This window comes from Callospermophilus lateralis, chromosome 2 (assembly GCF_048772815.1).
Source record: "Callospermophilus lateralis isolate mCalLat2 chromosome 2, mCalLat2.hap1, whole genome shotgun sequence".
NCBI lineage: Eukaryota > Metazoa > Chordata > Mammalia > Rodentia > Sciuridae > Callospermophilus > Callospermophilus lateralis.
The window spans coordinates 169482232-169505497 of record NC_135306.1 but is presented as its reverse complement, the minus strand read 5'-3'; the positions used below and the strand labels follow the sequence as shown (position 1 = coordinate 169505497).

Sequence of the window (23266 nt, the reverse complement as noted above, 5' to 3'; positions counted from 1 at the left end):
CTATATATAAACTATCTACTTATATCTTTTCCCAATTTTTCCACTGAGTTGCTAGTTTTTTTTATCAGTGTAATCAAATTTTATGAAATAAGAATTCTTCGGGGTTGGGGGTATAGCTCAGTGGTACAGCATGTACTTGGCAAAAATAAAAAAAGTTCTTTTTAAAGAGATTAAAGAAATTAACTTTTTATAATATGACTTCACAATAATTTCTCTCAGCATATTTTTTGCCTTTTGATCCAATTGCCCCAATAGTATGATTTCCCCACTAATTTGTTATATGCCCTTAACAGTGACTAAAATTTATGTGTATATATTGATCTATTTCTGGATTTTATTTCTGCTCTGCTAATCTATATATTCTTGTGTTGGTAATTATTTTAGTTACAGAAACTTTACAGAATGTTTTCATACCTAGTGAAGCTGGATGATCTTCAATGTGGGTTTTTCCCCACAGTGATATGGATAGTTGTCCTTATTTTCCTATATGAACAAGTGAATCAGATTGTCTAGGCTTAAAAAACATCTTAGCCATGTTCTTAGGAATTGAGTTTAAATACAATTAATTCAGAGAAAAGAAAAAATTTTAAGTTTTATTATTCAAGAACATAATATGATTTTCAATTTGTATCATTTGTTACATGCTTTACATTTTTTAAAAATAAATCCTCTTCATATGTCCTGCACATTAATCATTCCTCCTATAAATTTTTTGTCTCTATTATTTACTATTAGAACTGCATTTTTTTTCAATTATATTCTGAAAATATAATTTGTTAGAATTGAATCAAAAAGAGAGAAATCTAAACAGCCTGATTTCCACTGAACAAATAAATTGTAAGAAGACTACCGCACTGTGCCTCCTTATCCTCTACCCAGATGGTCTCCTAGTGGGAATGTGTTGTTGCACACGTGGTTCATCTGGTGAGTCAGTACATTTTAGCATAATTACTTTTACATACATTAAGAATTTACTTTTAAGATATAATCCATACAAAATCGTTGCAAACAAAATAAGTTTTAAAAAATATTTATTAACACGATAGTATGTCATAAGTTTCTGGGAAAACTCCATGAGTGATTTGTGTGTGTGTGTGTGTGTGTGTGTGTATGTGTGTGTGGTTCTGGTGACTGAGCCAAGTGTCTCACATAAGATTTAGTTGAAATAAAAGACAAAAATAAAAATAAAAGGTCAGTAGGCAATTAAGAAACTTGATTAAATGATGCTTCGGCAATGGTGTATACGAAGATCATCATATTCACATAAAATTTATGGAAAGACAAGATAGCAGCACCAACACCAAGCAGGGGTATATCCTTTTTGACTCTTGAGAGTCCTCTGCTGGGAATTAATTTTAAATTGTACTCACATACATAAGAAATATTTTTATTATATGCAATATTATTTCTAAAATAAAAACTGAAACAATTTATGGACATTCCTATATTGGATGTATAAATCATTAAAAAATGTTAGTAAAAAGATACTCAACATCTACTATCAAAAAAAAAAAAAAACTGAGGAAAATAAAAATGAAGGTTCATAACAAATGATCTCCATGAAAAAATTTCTGAGTGAAGAATAGTACAGAAGGGTGTGTGTATGATACCTCAATTAAATGTGTTTTCTATGAAACTACACATACATATATAATGCATATGTATATACATGAGTGCACACATGTATGATTTTCATTTAATTCTCATTATGCAATTGAGAACACTGAGCTTCAGAGAGTAAAAAAACAGGTTTATGATCATACAGTTGGTAAATTAGAGCGCTTATATTCAAACACAGATCGATCTGCTTTTAAAGCCTATAATTATATTTTAAATTGTACTTTATTACATATAACCCAAAATTCAGCAGATACACTAAAACTTGACAGAATCAAAAAGTTATTTAATGAAATGATAAAGATGTTGATTTTCCTTAAAAAAAAAAAAAAAAAAGAAAGAAAAAGAAAAAAAATGAACCAATTGTAACTGTAGATAATAACCAGAAGCATAAAAAGGCACCTAACTGGGAACTTCCTCAATGGACTACAGATAGAATTAATTACAAGTGGGTAAAAACAGGATTAAAAGCTACCCAAAGTTAAATTAATTTGAGATACCATATGGTCCCCACAGGAGCTTGTGAACTGAAACAATTTTAAGAATGGAAGAAAGCAAAGGAGACAGGGAGAGATCAAAGAATGAAGAAAGGAAGAAAAACATTTTCATTTCAAGCACTTTTTGAAAAATAAACCTCTCCTATGTGATATAGATGCTGGTGCTATGATACCAAGTTTGTTTTATCTAATGGTGATAAAAGTAGAGTAACAGTAGTAAATTTAGGAAGAACTCTGTTGTAACTTCATAAATTTGTAAATAAATTATATTTAAATAATTTATGATCATATCCTGTTATGGTAAAAAAAAATCATATAATATATATGCACATATATGAGAAATAGTGTTATTAGTAGGTAGCTAACAGGTCCCACCCCAATTCCTAACTCATTCTATATTAATGTACTGGTACTCAAAGTGTGGTAACAGGGAAAAGGACACTAAACTAGAGTAAAAAAGCCTTAGGGTTTTTAGCTGTGTGTTTTGAAAAAGTCAAGTAATCTACTGGTTTGAAATAAAGTCACACTACATGTAAAATGGAGATAAGTACTGCCTAGATATATTACATAGTGACAAAAACATGTCTGAAAATTATCTATAAATTATCAAATGCTATTTAAATATATGGTATTATATTTTCTAAATCTAGCTATAGTTTAATAAATGAATCATGAATCATTTAAATATACAAAATTTATGAAGGCACAGAAAAAATGCATGTTCTATATCATATAGAAGGCAAGGACTGTTCCAACTACTTCTGATAAGCTTTCTATACAGAAATAAAACACCTTCATTATGTTTCTAATGTGTTAAATTACAGTGTAATAAATACATATTATTTTTACTAATTTTTCAAAACAAAACAAAACAAAAGCTCTAGATTATTTGTTAATTTTAGAAAATCCTTTCATAAATGTGCTTTAAGAAGTGAAAAACTGAGCTGGGCATGCTGGCACATGCCTATAATCTCAGCAACTTGGGAGGCTGAGGCATGAGGATCATAAATTCAAGGCCAGACTCACCAAATTATCAAGGCCCTAAGCAACTCAGTGAGACCCTGTTTCAAAATAAAAAATAAAAAGGTCCACAGATGTAACTCAGTAGTAAAGTAAATCTGGTACTAAAAGAAATCCCCAGTACTAAAAAATAAGAAAAAATTAAAAATGTAAAATATTTTACATTACAGTACACTTTTGAGAAGCAATAAATGGCAAACAAAACTCATCATAGAGTGATTAAAAAAAAACACAAGCATTTTAGGCAAAGTACAAAAGAAAACACTCTGAACTTATTAACAAGCCCCTTTTCTATTCTGGCATGTTCTCTCACTTAGTAAAAGGTACAGATGGAAACAAACAAAATAATTAAATGGTTAGTGTTTTTCATGGTACTTTAAAAATATGTAACATAATAATACTGTCATAACTAAAAACTAGAAGCAAAAAAGTGATGGTTCAGTTCTATGAACTCAGTAAGAATTGTTGCACATTTACAGAATATCCATAAATACTTAATTTTCAAATAATTAAACCTTATGACTACTAATACTTGAGCCCTTTCAGTATTATCTTACCTATTACAGACAGAAGTCTACTCAGGAGCACACCAAAGAAAAAAGCTCCAACTTACTTTCTTAAATTCCTCATGGTACTCATATCATGAAATATTGAGAGAAGAGGGCTCAAAGCCAATCAAAATGGATTTGAAAATTTTTACAGCTAAGGCTCAAAAGGATATCACTTGCCAGATATCATACATCTGGTCCCTGATTAGCCAACATTAGCAATTCCCAGATCAATATATACTTCATTTCTACACAATTTATTAAGAATAAAATAAAAATCTGGGTATAATACAAGTAGAAATAAAAAATATTTACTACTAACATAATTTGCATCACTATAAACAAAGTGTTTTTTAAAAAAATACATACTAAGTTGTTTCTAGCATGAGTACAAACATAAAAACTGAAAAAACGATTAGTCTCCACTAAAATAACATAAGACAAACAAAAGAGCTATGTACAAAGAACTGATAGTAACTACAATTTTAAAAATAAAAACAATTTACTTGTCTATGAAGGGAATCAGCAAAACACACAAACCATTATAAATCTTTCACAATGGGTAATTCTTTGCACAAAAGATATTAGAGCAATATAAATTTAGGACATTCCTGTCTAAGCTAAGTCACAAGTGAAACTGCTTTTTAGGAAAGATATACAAAAAGTGAAAAGGCAGTCCAGATTATATCCCAAATAGCATAAAGAGTAAGAAAAGTGGTTCTCAAAAAAAAAAAAAAAAAAAAAAAAAGGTTTATTCACTGTTGCTAATATTATGTAAACCCATGAAGTAATTTTAGAGAAGGATCTTTTAAAATGGAAATGAAAAAGGCTTTATAAAATCCTGATATGTTCTCAATATACATATTCTTGAAATGAGAAGAGTATAGAAACATTCCCACACAAAGGTATATAAATGGCAAAGATCATAATTTTTGACTAAATTATTTCTAATGAAGAGAAAAAAAAAGAGAAAACCTGAACTTTCAAATAATCACATCAATGTAGAGAGGGACAGAAAAAGGGAAGGAGAAAGGAGGAAGAGACGAAAAAGTTAAAGATTCATACAGAAGGAAGAGCAAATGATACAAAAGTCAAACATATACATATATGCTATCACCTTTGAAATAAATAAGTATTAAAACTATAAAATATAAAGTTTCTTATACAGGGGTAAATTAATAAGGTTATTAAAAGAAAGCATTTAAATGAATTCTACCTTACAATATTTAAACTCTGCTTACTAATGCATTCTTAAGATTATTACTTTTAACTACTTACCATGAACTAGAATAATGATATGGGGCTTATCTGATAAATTTGAAATTCACAGGAATTACTATAAATTATCTGGATAAACAAAGTTTACAAAGGCTCTGTCACAATAATTAATGACTTTCAATTTTAAAAAACACTATATTGACTGACAGCACCAATCAGCATTTTCGTTATCAGAATCTTGCACCATAGAGTAGCATCGTAAAAGTCTTCCATAAAATAAAGCCCGGGTATGTTAAATCAACCGCTATCACAATGATGACTGAAAAGGGGATTTTTACTGCTCAAGAACAACATGAAATGTACAATTCTATTAGCCAAGCTACTCACCTTGTCTTTGAAGATATGTGGATTTTGATATATAAAATCTCTGTAGCTTTCTGTTCGTACTTTGTCCTGCAGGAGAGAGGAAAACATCATGTTTATAGGGCAGTGTGAATAAATAAAAAAATCTTTGGAAGATTTTTGCCATATGACACATTGCTAGTTTCTACAGCTACAGTCTACCTAGAAAATCAAGCTTTTTTTTTTTCCTAAAAAGAAAACAATAAATAGGAATAGCAATAACACAAAGAAAGCATTTGTTTAAAAAACACTGAAAATCAAATAAGATCTATCCACATTCTTTTAAAAATGTATATATTTTTCTCTCTACATGCATTATCACCATAGAACTTCAAGTAATAATTAAAACCAAAAGATTATTTTGCTCATTTAAGTAGGGCCTGGAATGTGAAGCCCAACTCCCGGCTCTACAGCTCTATTAAAATAAGGAAAGAAGAAACAAAACAGATAAATGTAAAAGTTGCAGATGCACATGAAAAATGAAGCTAAGCTAAGAAAATCATTATCAGTGCCTATCTGATTTATAATCCCATTTTATTTCTAGAAATTTCTGTAGTAGGAAATGATGCTTAAAAGCCTGAAACCTGAAAGTAAATCATTTGAACCCTGCAGCTCACATTGTAAGATCCTATACTCTCAAGTCCATGTGAACTGTGACCAAGGTAGGCATTCAACATTCTAACATTTACAATGGCTCATGAACAGAGCTCATTTCCGAAGTTGAGACACACAGAGCCTGCAAATAAGGCACTTAAGAGTTTTGCTGCCAAGTAACTAAAATATGACAAAATTTGATAAAATTAAATATTACAAAATGAGAATTCTAGTTGAGGGTTTCACACTAAGTTAAAAAAAAAAGTAGTTGACCCTCTGTATCTATGGGTTTCACATTTGAGGTTTTAACCAATTGAAGACAGAAAATATTTAAAACAAATAATAACTCTGGGCACAGTGGCATGCATCTGTAACCCAAGTTACTAAGGAGGGTCAGGCACAAGGATCAAGAGTTCAAGGCCATCCTCAGCAACTGAGCAGGACCCTGTCACAAAATTATAAAAAAAAAAAAAAAATGGCTGGGAAATTAAGCTCAGTGCTAAAGTTCCCCTGGGTTAAATACTAATACCATTAAAAAAGAGAGAGAAAGGAAGAAAAGAATTGCATCTGTGCTGAACATGTGCAAGACTTTTCTTGTCATGATTCCCTTGAAAATATTGCATAACTCTTTACATAGCATTTACAATGTACTAGGCATTATAAATAAAATAGAGATGACTTAAAGGTATAGAGCAGGATGTGGGCAGACTGTATGCAAACACCACATCATTTTATATAAGAGACAGGAGCATCTACAGATTGTTATCCTCTGTGGGTTTTGGTATCAATCCCTCAAGGATACCATATAACAACTACAGTTACAAAAATTTCAATATTATCGAAATGTTATACAAACCATACCCCTCAAAAAACACTTTCATGTCAAGATTGAGGCTTTTAGATTTTAGGTTCCTTTAAGAATTACTAAGAGATACTAATAAACATATTAAACGTTTAAATAAATTAACCAATTATCTAAGCTTATTCCAAATGGTCCTTTTTTTAAACCATACCATTTTATACATTTTTATCTTTTTTATACTCTTCTCATCCTATAACCGGTGATCCTTGCTGAAACAAGAAAACCTACAAAGGGTGCATATCGGTCATGATTGCAGTCACTCGGAAAGCTCTCACCAATCACCCTGCCTCACACCACTCCAATTTAATCAATTGAATCCCACTGATGTCCCAAAACTCCACGCACTGCTGCTCGACTGAACTATAATCTTTCATTCTGGCTCTCTCTATATATTCATATGATTTTGTTCATATGCTTACCCCAATGCAATGAAATCCAAAGTATGTCAAACAGAGTACCCTGCATCTAACAGAGCTTCAATTTAAACTGAATTTTTGAAAAAAAAAATGTAGTAAATGTTAAAATTGCAAATAAAAACTAACCTTCACAATCCTTCTAAAAATTTATTCTAACAAAAAACAAACACATCAATACAAAACAAAATAATAAACAAAAACATTTTCAATTGTTTTTTGTGTCAATGTATTGAATCTAAGAACAAAATTAGGGTTCAAATACTTAGCATGATAATAGCTTAGGATGAGTAAAGTGCCATGGAATTATTACTATAAACAAAATTAAGAATGAGGCTAAAAGTAACAGAAAATGGCAACTATATCTCTGGAATTCAAAAAAGGTATCTTCATCTTAAATTAAGAAATAAGGGGTTGGGCAGGACACAGTGGCACACACTGGTAATCCCAGCAGCTCTGGAGGCTAAGGCAGGAAGATTGTAAATTCAAAGCCAGCCTCAGCAATTTAGCAAGACCCTGAGCTAAAACTCAGCAAGACCCTGTTGCAAAATAAAATATAAAAGGGGAAGAAATAGTGGGTGGGGATCTCATGAAAATCAAGGAGAGATCAGCAGAAGAAAGGCACTAAGGGTGGTAGCTAGAGAGGGGGGTAAGTGATAGGGAGTGATACTGGCCAAATTATATTGTTATATTGTGTATATATTCAAATCTTTTCATTATGTACAACTGTAATGTACCAATAAAAATTGTAGAAAGAAAAAAAAATAAGATCACAAACTAAGTTATAATCAAAACACATGCCAAAAACAGAGGCAACAACAGAAAATCCAAATCATATTCTATCAAAGCAAAGCCAATTTAAGCATTAAAAACAAGTCCTATATAAATAGGGTTTCTCAAAAAAAAAAAAAAAAAAAAAAGTACATGTATAATGACATAAATTGGCATGAACATACTTTAAATACAGAGATATGAAAAATTGTGTTTTATATGTGTAATAAGAATTGTAATGCCAATAAATAAATAGGGATTCTCAATTTTTAATTACTTAATAAAAATTACATAAAATTCTAGTGGTAGGTAATTGTTCTGGTAAGAAACAGAATAATCCTTACGATAATTACATTGCACAACAGCCAAGGGAGACTAAGGCACAGAGAATGTTAATAAGAAATCTTAAGTGATTCTCTAAAAGGGTACAGATGCCACTAGAATCTTCAACTTGGAATTATTTTTTTTCTTTTCTTTTTTTGGAACTTCTTAAATCTACCTGTATTTCAAAAGATATATGGTCAGGTGTGAAGATTCTCTGGTTATTGACATAAAGATACAAATGTTCAGGACAGAGAGTTGTCAATGCTTGAACTGGATTTCCTTGATAATTAAACTGACAACACTTTACCTTTACTTGTCTGAAAAAGCCAACACAAGTACCATACCAAAGATATTAAAGGTTTATATCATTTAAATTAATGGGGTGATTTAAAATGACAAACATGGGCCTAGATTAATTTCTTTAAAGAAAATGTTCTATCACATGTCTGCAGTCTCAGCTATTCAAAGGCTGAGGCAGGAAGACCTCAAGTTTGAGGCCAGTCTGGCCAACTTAGCAAAAAGCATCCCTGGGTTCAATCCCTAGTACCAAAAAAGAAAAAAAAAAAGAATGAATAATAGAATTAACTTGAACAATAAAATAATAAAATTAACAAATAATAAAATTAACTGAACAAAGAAAATGGAGTTAAGTCAACTTTTTAAAGGAAATTTACTGGACTTAAAATAATTTATTACTTACAAGATAGCTATTATTTATAATTTTATGCTATTACCCAAGTGACAACAAAAAACACAACCATGACATGTAATTAGTAATGACATGACATTGCTTTAAAAGCCCCTACATAAATATAATTATAATAATTATAACTTCCACTTTCATTCTGCAAAACTGACTCAACAACACAAATAAATGTTATAAAATATCCCTGGCTATCTAAAAATGCATGTTTCAGGGAAACCTAGTTTTAGGACTTCCATTAAATAAAATAATCTTTGGAGAAAGAATTTAGGAAGGGACTTTTGTTGACTGTTTTGTTTTTTTTTTTTTTTTTGTAGGTAAGGGTGACATCTAAAATCACCAGAGATAATTATCAGAAAATTTACATAGCTTTCACAATCAAACAATAATTTTATGCTAATTAGGTATTTTCAAGTTTTGTTTTGTTTTTGTTTTTGTTTTTGAGATAGGATCTCATTATGTTGCCTGGACTAGCCTTGGAATTCTGCTTCAGTCTCCCAGGTGCTGGGACTACAGGTATATAAAGCCATGCCAGCCAGTATTTTCAGTTTAACCAAACTAAAAATATTGCTACTTTAAATAATACTTGATAAAACATATACTTGCCAGTTACAGCTAGAACTTGACTTCTATAATTAGACATTATCATTTTGAAAATTAAAATCAACCAGATTTAAATATCTGATTTGACCAATTTAGGAAATATTCCTATGTATCAATGATATCAAGTGTAAAAGTCATATCATAACAATTATGAGAATTATTATTAAACTTTATATCAAAAATTTGCCCTAATTTAGCATTGGTATTTAACACACTAAAATTAATCATTTTCTTCAGATTAAAAAATAATAGCATAATTGTTTCTATTTAATATAAATAGTTACTCTTGAAAAGACCAAAATCATTAAGCAGTTTTTGCCAATGTCCTAAATATAATTTACAATGATCTTGAGGCTCTATAATCCTTCTATCACAAGATGAGCTATTAAACACCAAAGAGATTTAAAAAAGCTGTTCTTACAGGGGAGAAAAAAGTGTTCTCATGTATTAAGGAGAACCCTGTTCTATTTTTCCTTCAGTACGGATGTGGCAGATTTGTGCTCTTTTCTAACCTTTAGCATTTCTTCATGTATCCCATAATGCCCGTATGAGCTGAAATAAACACCGTCCTCATCCTCCTGGAGGTCTGCAATGGCAGTAGATGACGAGCAGGTTCTGACATCTGCGTTCATCACAAAATCCTGAGCAAATTGTCTGTAATCAATTTGAAATACACCCTTGAGACAGGTTTATTGGACCATGAAAAAAGGAAAGGCTAGAGGTTGAGGAAGAGGAAGGGGGAGGGGTGGAGAGGGTGATGAGCCTCCTAAATCACAATGTCTCTTAAGCAACCCAAAGCTCCCCCTGCTGGATCTTAAGCTGTGGCATACTCAAACCTATGGTGAGCATTCCTTGTGCAAACCACAAAAGCAATGCCAACTGCAGATGATGGTTCTTTCTTTCACTAAGCAAACAAGCACATTTTCTTTATGCAAATTTATCATTTCTGTTGTTCTAAAATAACCTTTTTTAGCAGCTGAATCATGTAGTATATTTTAACTCACAATAATTTTTAAAACCATGTGCTAAACAGGCAGGTAGCAGACCCAAACAGATAACTATTTACATGTAGTATATCTAACACTACCTACTCCAGCCCTAAAATTCAGCTACTTTACTGATTATGACAAACTAATAATCCGTACAATATTCAAAGGAGAGAAATACAAAGGAGAGGCAAGTAGAACCTTGTTGGTTACAAGGTTCCCAAGCATAAAAATCAGAAACAAGGAAGAAGAACTAAAACTGACTCTCCTCTGTCATACAGGACATTTCTGGCAAACCATCAAATGGGTACTTAGGCAATGGCAGCTGACTCATAAATCCACCAGGTAAAGCTCCGAGGTACACGTTAAAAATACAGAATATCAGGCCAGCCACAATAGCATACACCTGTAATCCCAGCGACTTGGAGGAGGTTAAGTCAAGAGGATATCAAATTCAAGGCCAGCCCCAGCAACTTAGTGAGAGCCTATCTTAAAAAAAAAAAAAAAAAAGCCAGAATCTCAGGCCCTATTCTAGACCTCCTAAATTATAATCTACATTAACAAGAATCCCAAGTGACTGATATGCACTTAAACTCTGAGAAGCGCAACACTACTAGAATATTAACTTACTCACTAGAAAACAACCTCCACTTACCTGATTTTGTATTAAATACTACATTATATATACTTTTAAATATATATATATACACACATACATATATATATATACACATATATATTTTAATTGTCAATAGACCTTTATTTCATTTATTTGTGTGTATTGCTGAGAATCAAACCCAGGACCTCACACGTGTTAGCACTCTATCACTGATACACAACCCCTGCCCTACATTATACTTTATTCCTTAAAAACAAAAATTTCAACACTGTAATTTCCCCCAAACCTAAACTATATTAATGCCTCCACTTTTAAAAACTTATGATAGGAAAAGTAAAATGAAGAAATCAATAGGAAATAGGAAAATTAAAAGGAAGACATTAAAAGCATTTGAAGGGTAACTCTGTCAAAACAATCACCTTTAATATAAAAATAATTATGAACTATATAATAGATAAATCCATAAAATTTTACATTAATTGACTTTATCCAAACTATACAAAAGTGCTGCATATCATTAATGCTATCAAAATTAATTTCTTTGTGTTTTCTCGTATATGAAGTGTTCTATATTCTACTTTGCCATTAGCTATGTGATCTGAAGGATCTAACAACAATAAATTTTCTATAAGTCTGATAAATTACTTCATTCTCTGCAGATCCTCACGTGCTCTAGCTAACGCAGCTTCAGCAGACAGTGCCCTGGCTTCCATATGCTTCAATTTCTCAACAACAGATGTACTTTCACTGAGTCCATTGGGGTATGAGAATGGAACTGATGATGCTGGTTCATAAAGGTCTTCCACATCTAAAAAAAAATAGAGACATTTTCATCAGGCCATCTCATAGCAATGAAATGAGTATAAATATGTTAGAAATATATGTATAATAGTATTCTAAGTGTCTATTACATTGCCAATTGAGAAAAAAATAATAAAAGTACTTCTAATTAAATATTTAACATTCAAACTGTTTCAATTTGAATTAAAAAGAATATGCTGTTAGTCTGTTTTCCATTAGTTAGCTAAATTGAAAACATAAAGTTATCAATTATATTGAACCAAATATAGGAAGAAAAAAAAAGTAGGGAAAAAAAAAACCTTAATAGGTATTGATTACCAGTTAGTGCACATGTACATCTCATTTCATCTTCAAAACAAACCAAAGATGTAAATATTTATCTCAATATTTTAGACACAGAAAAAATAAATTTTAGAAAAACTAAATGATTAGCCATTTATAAAGTCAAATAATAACTCTGACTCGCACAAAGTTGTTGTTATGGCTTGAGTATGAGATGTCCCTCAAAAAAGTTCATGTGGCAATGCCGGAAAGTTCAGAGATCAAATGATTAGACAGCAGATTCTTCCATATGAGGGATTAACAATTTGAATGAATTTCTGTGTGGTAACATAAGGCAGGTAGGGCATAGCTGGAGGAAGTAGGTCATTGGGGGTGTGTCCTTAGGAATTATATATCTAGTCCATGGTTCCTGGCTCTCTCTGATCCTTGGCCACCATGAGTGGAGCATTCCTTTCGGCCATGATGTTCTTCCACTCAGGGCCAGAGCAATGAAGCTGGCCAACCATGGATGCAACCTCTGAAACATGAGTCCAAAACTTTTCCTTCTCCAAGTTGTTTTTGTCAGGTTTTTTGGTCACAGCAATGAAAAGGTGACACAGTCATACAGATGTTTAATGGAAGAGCTAACATTCAAACCCACACCCATGTTCCTAGCCCATGATATTATCATTACAAATGCCACCTCACAGTATGTGTCCTTATCTGTAGAACAGCATTTAGGTATTCCCTTAAGAGAAATCCTGGCATTTGTGACAACATAGATGAACCTGTAGAACATTATTAAAGTGAAATAATCCAGACACAGAAAGACAAATACCACATGATCTCACATGTGGAATCTAAAAAAACCTCACAGAAGTAGTGAGTATAATTGTGACTATCAGGAACTGAGGGGTGGAGAGATGGGTGGGTAGATGTTAGTTAAAAGGTACAAACTTTCAGTAATGTATAAAATTTTCATTTATCAATTATACCTTAATACACGTGGAGAAAAAAAAGATATTCTTTAAGGAGAATTAGTAGACAAAGAATTCTATATATTCAATAATTTTTTCATCCTGGCAAGGTTAAGAGTAGAATCTAAAAGCTAACATTTTATTACTGATATTATTAAATACTGGAATTCTTAATATCAAACTCTTAATTTAATTTTAATTTCATCATATATAAAACAGTAACTTCTATTAAAGAAATAATTCCACAATCAAAAGTTAAATAAGGAGCCAGGCAAGGTAGCACATCCTATAATCCTAACAGCTTGGGAGGCTGAGGCAGGAGGCAGGAAGATCTCAAGTTCAAAGCCAACCTCAGAATTTAGGGAGTCATCAAGCAACTCAGTGAGACTCCGTCACCAAACGAAATACAAAAAAGGGCTAGGGAGGTGGTTCAGTGGTTAAGTGACCCTGAGTTCAATCCCCAGTTCACACCCAGCTTCCACCAAAAAAAAAAAAAAAAAAAGTTAAACAAGGAGCTTGTGAATTTTACAAAATCCTAATGTCCACTTGGAGGTCTAATTAGCAATAATAAACAATAACAAAAAACCAATAATAAGCAATGCAAATAATACATTTTCTCCTAGGTACAGCACAGGAAGAAATGACTGTTGAGAGCCAGTTTAGTCTGAATGACGCCTGACATTTTGCTAGAGGGAATGGTTGAAAAGTGACCCTGCTCCAGGGGGATTAGGGCGGATCCTGCTGCCTCGGGGCACCCGCTACTTTGGAGTTCCTTTGAGTTCTGGGGGGGGGGGGTCCAGGAGAATTGGCAGCTCAGTGTGTTCCCAGGAAGTGTGTGTAGAGTACCAATGAGTGTTCAGGAATAAAGAGTTGCTGTTAGAACCTACAAGGCTTTGAGGCGGCTCGGTTATTGGTGTCCAGCCAGACTGCAGCAAATGACTTTTTTTTTAAACTCTATTTGTTTCTGGTTCTGACAGTTTATGAAGACACCTCTTCAGAACTGGGACAAAATAAGCTAAGCATGGTGGTACATGCCTATAATCCCAGTGACTTGGGAGGTTAAGGCAGGAGGATTGCAAGTTAAAGGCCAGTCTCAGCAACTTAGCCAGTCCCTAAGCAATTTCATGAGATCCTGCCTCAAATAAAAAAAATCAAAAGGGTTGGGGATATCATGCAGTGGTTAAGCCCTGCAGGTTCATCCCTGGTACTAATAAATAAAAATAATAAAAGCATTAAGACAAAACAGTTATGCTTAACAAACTCACAATAAAATAACTAAAAAATGAACTACTGTTACAAATGCAGTGCATTATGTCACAAATCTCTAGCCACTCTCATAGAATATTGAGTCGTTACATTTAAAAATTACAGATTCGTTTGCTATTTCACTAAAAATTAAAGAGTTCAACAAAATATTTCCAAACTACAAAAATTTGGTGTACATATTTTCTACTTCTTACTACAATCCTCACTTTGTATTTTACTTTTGAAATTATTCGAACTCTTTGGCAAGTTTCTGTTTTGCTTTCTGCTTCAGTAAAAATTAGGCATAATAATTTTTTAACATTAATCATTTGGGTAATCATTTATTAAAGGTTAAACTTAGAACTTTGAGAAGAAGAGTCAGTAAACATAAAAAGAATAGCATATTATATTCTTTTGAGCTTTGACTTTGTTTATCATTATATTCTGGGTATCATTATATATCAACTCACAAGATCTCAGTTCTTTTTAAGAGGTACTCCACAGTGTGGATATACCACAGTATATTCAACCACTCTCCAATATATGGGCATTTAGATTATTTCCTATATTTTGGAATTATAATGCTGCAAAGAATAACTCTGTGTTTATGTATTTTCAGAATGAGAAGGTGTATCTTCAATATAGATTCTTATGAATGATTTTGTTATTAAGTATGTACAAGTTGGGTGTCATGTTGCACACCTGAAATCTCAGTGACCAGGAAGCTAAGGCAGTAGGATCAGGAATTCAAGAGCAGCTTGGGCAACTTGAAAAACAGTGTCTTAAAAAAATGACAAAAGGTAGAACACAGTTGCCTAGCACCAATAAGGCTCCATATTCAATCTCTAGCACTACAAAAAAGAAAAAAATGAAAGATAAAACGAAAAACCAGTTTTGCTAAGTACTATAAAATTTCCATTCTACTAGCAAGAGTGCCTCATCAATAGAATGTATTATTTCAAAATTTTTTTGTCTGGAAGGTAGGATATGTTGTTTTAATTTGCATGTCTCTTGAGTAATTCTGAACATTCCCTCATAAGTTTCACACTATTTTCATATCTTTTTTGTGAATTACCTGATCATTTTTCCCAATATTCTATCAAATATTTGGTCCTTTGTCTCTGAATTTTTAAGAGTTCTTTATGGTTATTAATCCTATATGGACCCTGTTCCAATTATTATACAAACTTTTATTTCTCAGGCTTTCCTTATTTTTGAGAACTTGACCATTTTGAGAAATCCTGGTCGGGCAGTATAGAGAATGAACAATTTGTGACTTTTTGATTTCTTAGTTAGACTTGAATTACTGGTTTTTGTAAGGAAGATACACAGGTAAAGTGTCATACCCATTATATCAAATTAAGGATATATATCACTAATATGATATCACTGAAGATGTTAACATTGATTCCTTGGTTAAGGCAGTGTTTGCCAGGTTTTTTCACTGTAAAGGTGACTTTTCTTCCTTAAACCACAGTTATTTCCGATTTTCTTAGTTGTCTCCTTCACTAATTTAGTCATCTTTATAATTTGAAAGCCAAATACTTACTGGATGCTTCATAACTATTTATTGAAAGCAAGTTGTGTTAGTCAGCTTTTCATCTGTGACCAAAACATATGGTAAGAGCAACTTAAAGGAAAAAATCTTTATTTTAGGCTCATGATTTTAGAGGTTCCATCCATGGAAACCTATTCAGAACACCATTGTGGAAGGGCAAGGCAGAAGAAAGCTGCTCTTCTTGCCACACCAGAAGGAAGGCAGAGAGACAGTGGGAGGAGCCAGGGAAAAAAATAAAAACCCAAAAGCCTACCCTCAGGGACCTCTAGCCACCCTCAACCTGTATAGCCTCACCTATATAGCCCCCACCCACTTAATCCATTCAAATCAGGATGGACTGGTAGGTCGCAGTTCTCATAATATAATCCTTCACTTCTGAACACTTCTGCATGAAACACAGGTGGGGGTGGTGGTGGTAAACAATGCATATCCAAACCATAACACAAATGGAGGTAAAATGGTCAGTAGTCATGCCTGCAGCAAGAATGACGACAAATGTCTCTTCCAACTCACCAATGGCTAGAACAGAGACTGTTAGAAGACCATACCCATTTCAAGTTCTACTTCCTTTAATAGACCTCATTAAGTACTCCAGATCTTGGTTATGACTTCACAAAAACTCTTGTGGAACTTTTTCATTTACTAATGACAATAAAGTCTCCTTTATTAACCATTTACTCTCTGGCAGGTATCATTACCACCTTATGAATTATGGCTAAAAAAACCCTAAACTAATATACTTTTGGATAGTTAAAAGTTCTATTGCTCTATATTCAAAGTAATCAACACACAACATTCAATAAATATCTATCATTGATCTGAATAACTTCTTCCTTTTCTGATTTGTAATCTTTTCTAGTTTTCACTCACCTTATCATAGTCTATCTTATATTAAAATACAGATAATTATTGGAAAAAAAAAAAGAAAACACACCTATCATCAGACTGGGGCTCCTAATGAAGGGACCACAATTTTCATTTTTTTGCATTGATAAGGTATTTAATATAGTACTTTGATACTGTGAGTGTCCAACAGATGATTATGAATTTAGGAAGTCATAAAGAACACCCACTGGGCATTTGTGTCATTTATCAAAGAGATCACTTTGGTTACTGAGAGAAATGAAATTAAAGGAGGGGAGAATAAAGCTGAAAATCACCAAATTTTAGGACTAGAAAGAATCTCAGAAATCTAGTCCTAATTCCTCATTTTACAAATTCCTCATTTTAAAACAGAAAAGCTTAAGTGTTTTGTTCAAGATCACATATTTCCTAAAATCATATTAAACTTCTTAGAACCACATCACAATGGCACACAACTCAACAAGGGTACTTCTCAGGGAAATGAAAGGTAATAATCAAATAACTGCTCGAATATACATTGTCAAACCATTATCTGTTAAGGTAATGTCTGTTTAGAATAGTCTTGCTGATTTGAAGAAAGTAAACACTACATCTCTTCTGAATGGCAAAACGAACGAGAAATAAGCATAAATACAAAAAGAATATGTAATTTCATTTCTATAGATTAGCTCTATAAAGTATAAGAGACCAAGAGAATTTTCACAAGACTTCTGCATAGTAAGGTATAAATTAAATCACAGAGCGACAACTAATTCTCAGTAAACAAAATGTCTTAAGTCAATTATGTGATCTAAATATTAAACAAAAGTAGAAAATATTACTAAAGTTAGACTGTTTAAAATCATTATTTAATAACTAAAAATTATTCTCTCAAGTTTCCATGTTTCAAAACTTCCCATAAAAAATGTTCAAACACATGTTTCTAAATTCCTCCTTGGTAATTGTATCAGTTTCCAAGTGATTTAACTTTTCTTAACTCTCTGATGAGATCTTTAGAGAATTAAAAAAAAAAAAAATCCCTTGCTTATCCATGGAGAATATGTTCTAAGACCCCAGAGGATGACTGATACTGAAGGTAGTACCAAATCCTATATACTGTTTTTTCCTATGTATACACATTTATCATGAAGTTTAATTTATAAATCAGAAACAGTAAGAGGTTAACTAATAAAACAATACTATAGTAAAGTCATTAAGAAAATGGTCTCTCTCTCAAAAGGAGTTTATGTGAATACAAGCACTGTGATAATCCAATAAATACACTCTATAACCAAAATAGCTACCAACTGACTAAAGGGCAGGAAGTGCAGATGGTGTATGATATAAATTTCAGGAGAGAGAGAGAGCTGAATGGCACAACATTAAGTCATGCTACTCAGGAGAGCACACAATTTAAAACTTAGGTTTATTTCTGAATTATCCTTTTACTATTTCTGGATTGCAAATGATCATGGGTAACTGAAACCAAGGAAAGCAACACCAAAGACATAGGGAAACTATTTGTACATTTTCCTAAAACACTTCACTTCCAATTTTCTACAACAGATGGTCCTATATTAATTAAAGTAGATACAATATGTTCATCTTACCAAATTGAAGCAAAAGGTCATCTTCTAATACTGGCTTCAAATATTCTTCTTTCTCCCAAGGCACTGGGTTGTATATGGAATTCATATACTCAACTGTAGGATTCTGGATGTAAAATTAATTGCATGTTTTACTTATTGCATGTAATCATGAATCCCCCTGGTAAAAAACCAGGTAATTGAAACAAAACAAAAAATCAAAATTACATTGTACAAAATTGTATATCTCTATATAAGGAGCCTATATTCAACTGTTATTTTAAATAGTTCAATGCAGAGTTTTACATTTTTTGGTTTTAGGGAAAGTGACAATACATTCACTTAAGTAGGATAAAAAAAGGACAGTGTTTGAAAAAACAAAACAAAAAACAGCAAGGAAAGTACCTGAAATTACAGTAGAAATTAATTCTGGTTTTATAGAAACACTATTAGTATTTCTCTTTATGTGACAACTGAATTACTTTTTCACACAGTACTGATTCATCTCTGGATTAAAAATGACACTTCTAAGTATATGTACACGTTTACTTGGTGCTTCGTTGTGCTAATTCCTAAAGTCCATGATTCCTACAATGTGACAAATACTAGATTAATAACAGTTCCTTGTATACCCTTGAATAATCATTGCAGTGATAAGCATTGTAGCATTTCTTAAATTTTTAAAAAAACTGATAAATTAAGCTTCGAACTTACCTTAAGTCTAATGAAATTTATTAGCTTAATGTATCCATAAAATTCAAGTCCTAAAGGGGAAAAAAGATAATTCAATTTTAATGAGTTTTGTTTAAATCATTTGTTCTATAAAAGCTTCTATGATTAGATAGTATAATATTTCTGACCTCTAAACCACCACTTACATTTTGAGATTTTTATTAAGAATTATAAGTAGTAATTTTGATACTTCTGAATATTTTATCTGAGAAACAACCCTAGATGACAAATTTTAAATTATTTGTTTTCTAAAGAAAAGGGGGAGGGTTTATTAGAGCTGAAAGTTTCTAAATCCCTAACTTCTTCATAAAAGTTTATACAAAATTATAATTTTGCCAAGACAGAGTATACAAAGTCTACCAGCTTTTCCATGAAGTTAAATGATGCATTAAAAAAAAAAACAATGAGGCTTATTATCTGGTTCTCATATCTTTCCAGAAATGAAGCAGCATTTAAGACAAAGGAAAGTAGTAATCTATTGGTTATTTATTATTTGTCAGAAGATAAACTGGTTGTTATTCATCATAAGAAATTGGTTAGTATTGAGAAATGATGTTATGAGGAAGCTTTAATAGCATAAAAAAATACCTACATGGTTAGGTATTTTTATATATATATGTATATATATATATACATATATATACACATACATACACAACAATTTTATATATATATATATATATATATATATATATCCTAAAGTATAATTCCAATCAGTCTAAAAGTACATTAAAAAATGGAAGAAAAAAATGAGGCTAACTTTACATAACTTACAAAAGTAGTTGTGCACTTGAATTTATGATTTATAAACATCATATATTTATTAGAGATCTAGAAACCTAATTGGAAATAAACTAAAACTGGCTGGGTAAAAAAAAAAAAAAGAAAAGAAAAGAAAAAGAAACGTGTATATTTAACATTTATCTTTTATTTGCTATTCCTCAGTAATATTTCTTCTAGTTGTTAACAAATAAAGAACCAAAAGACCAATTCTACATTTAGTTTGGTAAGGAAAGCTATTTTTAAATGCAACAATAGAAACATTACCTAAGTATTTTGCATACCACCTTAATTTCTTTACTCCCTTTTATTTCATACTTTCTACCAAACCCATAAAACCCAATCTTGCAGTCCTTTAAATTCACATTGTACTTGGACCTGTATGTTTTCATCTGACTTACCTCCTTTCCCCAAGTCCACCTCTACCCTGATTTCCCTAATTTTGGTTAGAAAAAATGCAATCACATGCCAAGTTTTTTTTGTTGTTGTTTGTTTTAGCTCTGAAGCCACTATAAGCTTAAATACAGTGAATTTTATCTAGAAGAATGACGTTAGTTTTTCTTCAAGGGTCGCCTGTCAAAAAAGCATTTCTATAAGTTGTAGTTATATATATTTCACCATATAGATTTGAATAAAACAGGGTGTAGAAAATTATAAAATCTGAACCTAAATCTCATAAGTAAATGTGTCTTTATTCTAAGAAATACTCACCATGTTTATGGACCATGCTATCAATATTAAATTGATGTTCCAACTTACAGTGTGCAAATGTTTCTTCAGCAGATGTGAATAGCCTGATAAAGAAAAAAAAAAAAAAAGCAGTGACTTCATGGAGCACTGATTTTATGTTAAATATACACGTTTCTTTTTCTTTTTCTTTTTTTTTTTTTACCCAGCCAGTTTTAGTTTATTTCCAATTAGGAAGAAACAAACACACTTGTAGATGAAGGACCAGGACCCAGCATTTCTAATGAGAATTAGTACTTCTGAATCCCATTTAACATGTAAAACAATTATCCACCCTTTAAATGTCAAGTTAATTTATTTGCCAAATAATATCAGTAAAATTATCAAAAGTTTTATGAAAAAGAGCTCCCATTAATAGAATCTGTTTCTCTCAAAAAGTCAAGAAAATTCCCTACTTGAGATTTTTTTTCTCCTCCTAGTGTCAACTCTTGGTTTCAGAGGCTTTGATCTGACACAGTTCATCTGCTTTTAGAAATAAAGCATAAAATGTAATTTTACAGCTGCCACATTCTCTAAGTGCCATATTTCAAAAGTGATCTTGTATTGTACCTGCATTTCAAATATGGGGAGGACCAAGCCTCTTTATTATGAGACCTGCCAAACTAAAGGATACCCAAGATAGGAATATACAGCAGAGATGCTGCATTCCTCTTCCATGTGCCTAGCACATATGCAGTGCTTAGTTTTCGACAAATGTTTACCAAGATGGGTTATCTGCAGTATTTATGTAGTCTACCACAGAATGCTGCATCACTGATGCCCTCTCTCTATATATGACTTTATGATAACTAGAGTTTCATGTTCACTTAACCATAGCCACCAAAGCCAAAGTTTCTTGAGAGTGAGGCAGAATTTTAAGTGGAATATGTTTTGGGGAACAACAACAAAAACACCACACCTTTGTAACCTTGAACAAGTTATAGACATTGCAATCTCTTTTCCTAAGTGAAAAAGTAGTGGGGAGCCACTACTTAAGAAACATGAACTAAGACCAGTTAAATGGCTCAAAGTGAAATGTTACCCTGAGAAGCTCTGGCTGGTCAAGGAATTACAGGACAGTAAAAATGGAAAGGTCCTTAGGGATTACCTAGTTCAGTGTGGCTTCCAACCTTGAGCATGTATTTAGTTAACATAGTATCAAAATGTGTCCTTATAAAAAAACATAAGATTCCTAGATTCCCTGATTTAAAGGACTGGGGTGAAGAGTTTAGCATCAGTATTTAAGCATCTTTGGTGGAAAGGGTGCACACCAGATTTGGAAACCACAAATCCAATCCAAAACCGTCTCATTTTACACAGAGGGAAGAAACCGAGGCCGGTTGAGGACCAGTAGGATAACCTGGCTTCCAGTTCATGGCTCCTCCCTCTAAACCACTGTGGGTCTTCCTCTTCTACGTGCCATCACCCCAAAGCACTGGTTCAAGAATTCAAGGACAGGACTGGTTCAACTCTGAATCAGTCTTTCCTTGCAGAACACACATCCCAAGTGACGGGGCACCCTAGGTCTGGAGCTGGGCGCTGATGTGGACGAACCTGTTACAGAACAGGCAGGGGGTCTGCTGCTTGTCGTGGGGGAGCTCTGCAACGTCCTCATCCTCCCAGGCGGCCTCGTCACCGCTGTCCGACAGTTCTGGCAGGTCCTCCTCATCCTCCACGGCGCCCCGGCCGCCTAACACACGCACAACGATCAGATCTGCCTGGGACACCAGTGCGACCCCGGAGGGCGAGGAGCGGGGCGGGCGGAGGGCTCTCCCTGGGCGAGCGCTCCCCCGCCCCGTCCGCCCGCGACCCGCACCCGGCACCTCCTCCATTCTCCCTGCCAGGCCCCGCAGCCTGGGACCGCGTCCTGGAGGGCGCGCGGGCGGGGGCGGTCCCCCACCTGCCTCACACGGCGAGGCCTGAGGCTGGGAGAGCCCAGTGCTGCGGCGCTGGGATACCCACCGGTAGCGCCAGACGCTAACGAGCACATGGCGGAGGCGCCCAGGGAGCGCGGCGTGCCTGGGGGCGGGGACCGGCAGGCAGCGTGCGCGCGCAGCCGCCGCCAAGCCCAGGGCCGGGACCCCGGGAACGAGCGCGAGCGCGCGGCCGGGCCAAGGTCCGGGACGGAAGAACCCTGCAGATGCCGGGGAACTCGAGAGCGCGCACCAGGCCACTAGCGCTTCCGGCCTTGAGGCCGCGGTGCCGGTCACGTGCGATGGGTGGGCAGGGCGGGGCGAAGGTTTGGGCCCCACCTCCTCCTGCCGCAGGCTTGACGCAGTGCGCACCGCGGAAGCTTGGTAACGAATACTGGGTGTTGCGTGCTTGGAGGTAACTTTTGCCTGCTGCTGCAGCACCAGTAGGCCTTAGCCGGAGCTACCTGCCTGGCTAAGAAGTGGAGAGACGCCGCCGCAGCGGTTTTACTGGCGCATCGCGTCGTCTGTGTCCATTATTGCTGGGATGAGAGCTTAGTGGAGAGGCACCCAGCCCGCGGCGCCCTCTGGTGGCGTAGGAGGCTAACGCAGACAAGGGCTGGGCCACCGGCTCCCAGGTCCATGCTGAATGCCGCTGGGAAGAGGAACT

General features: G+C 33.9%; 1 protein-coding gene across 1 annotated transcript in view; it reads right to left on the bottom strand.

Annotated features, from left to right (window-relative positions):
* Prmt3 (protein arginine methyltransferase 3) overlaps positions 1-22842 on the bottom strand; it is a 135593-nt gene extending 112751 nt beyond the window's left edge. Inside the window, exons 1-8 of the mRNA XM_076846986.2 lie at positions 22649-22842; positions 22241-22376; positions 20672-20754; positions 19163-19212; positions 18473-18575; positions 11823-11985; positions 10085-10226; positions 5288-5353 (exon numbers count right to left, since the gene is read on the bottom strand). Coding sequence (XP_076703101.2) covers positions 5288-5353; positions 10085-10226; positions 11823-11985; positions 18473-18575; positions 19163-19212; positions 20672-20754; positions 22241-22376; positions 22649-22676 — 771 coding nt within the window. The 5' untranslated portion in view covers positions 22677-22842. The remainder of the gene's footprint in view (positions 1-5287; positions 5354-10084; positions 10227-11822; positions 11986-18472; positions 18576-19162; positions 19213-20671; positions 20755-22240; positions 22377-22648) is intronic.
* Positions 22843-23266: the final 424 nt, after the last annotated feature.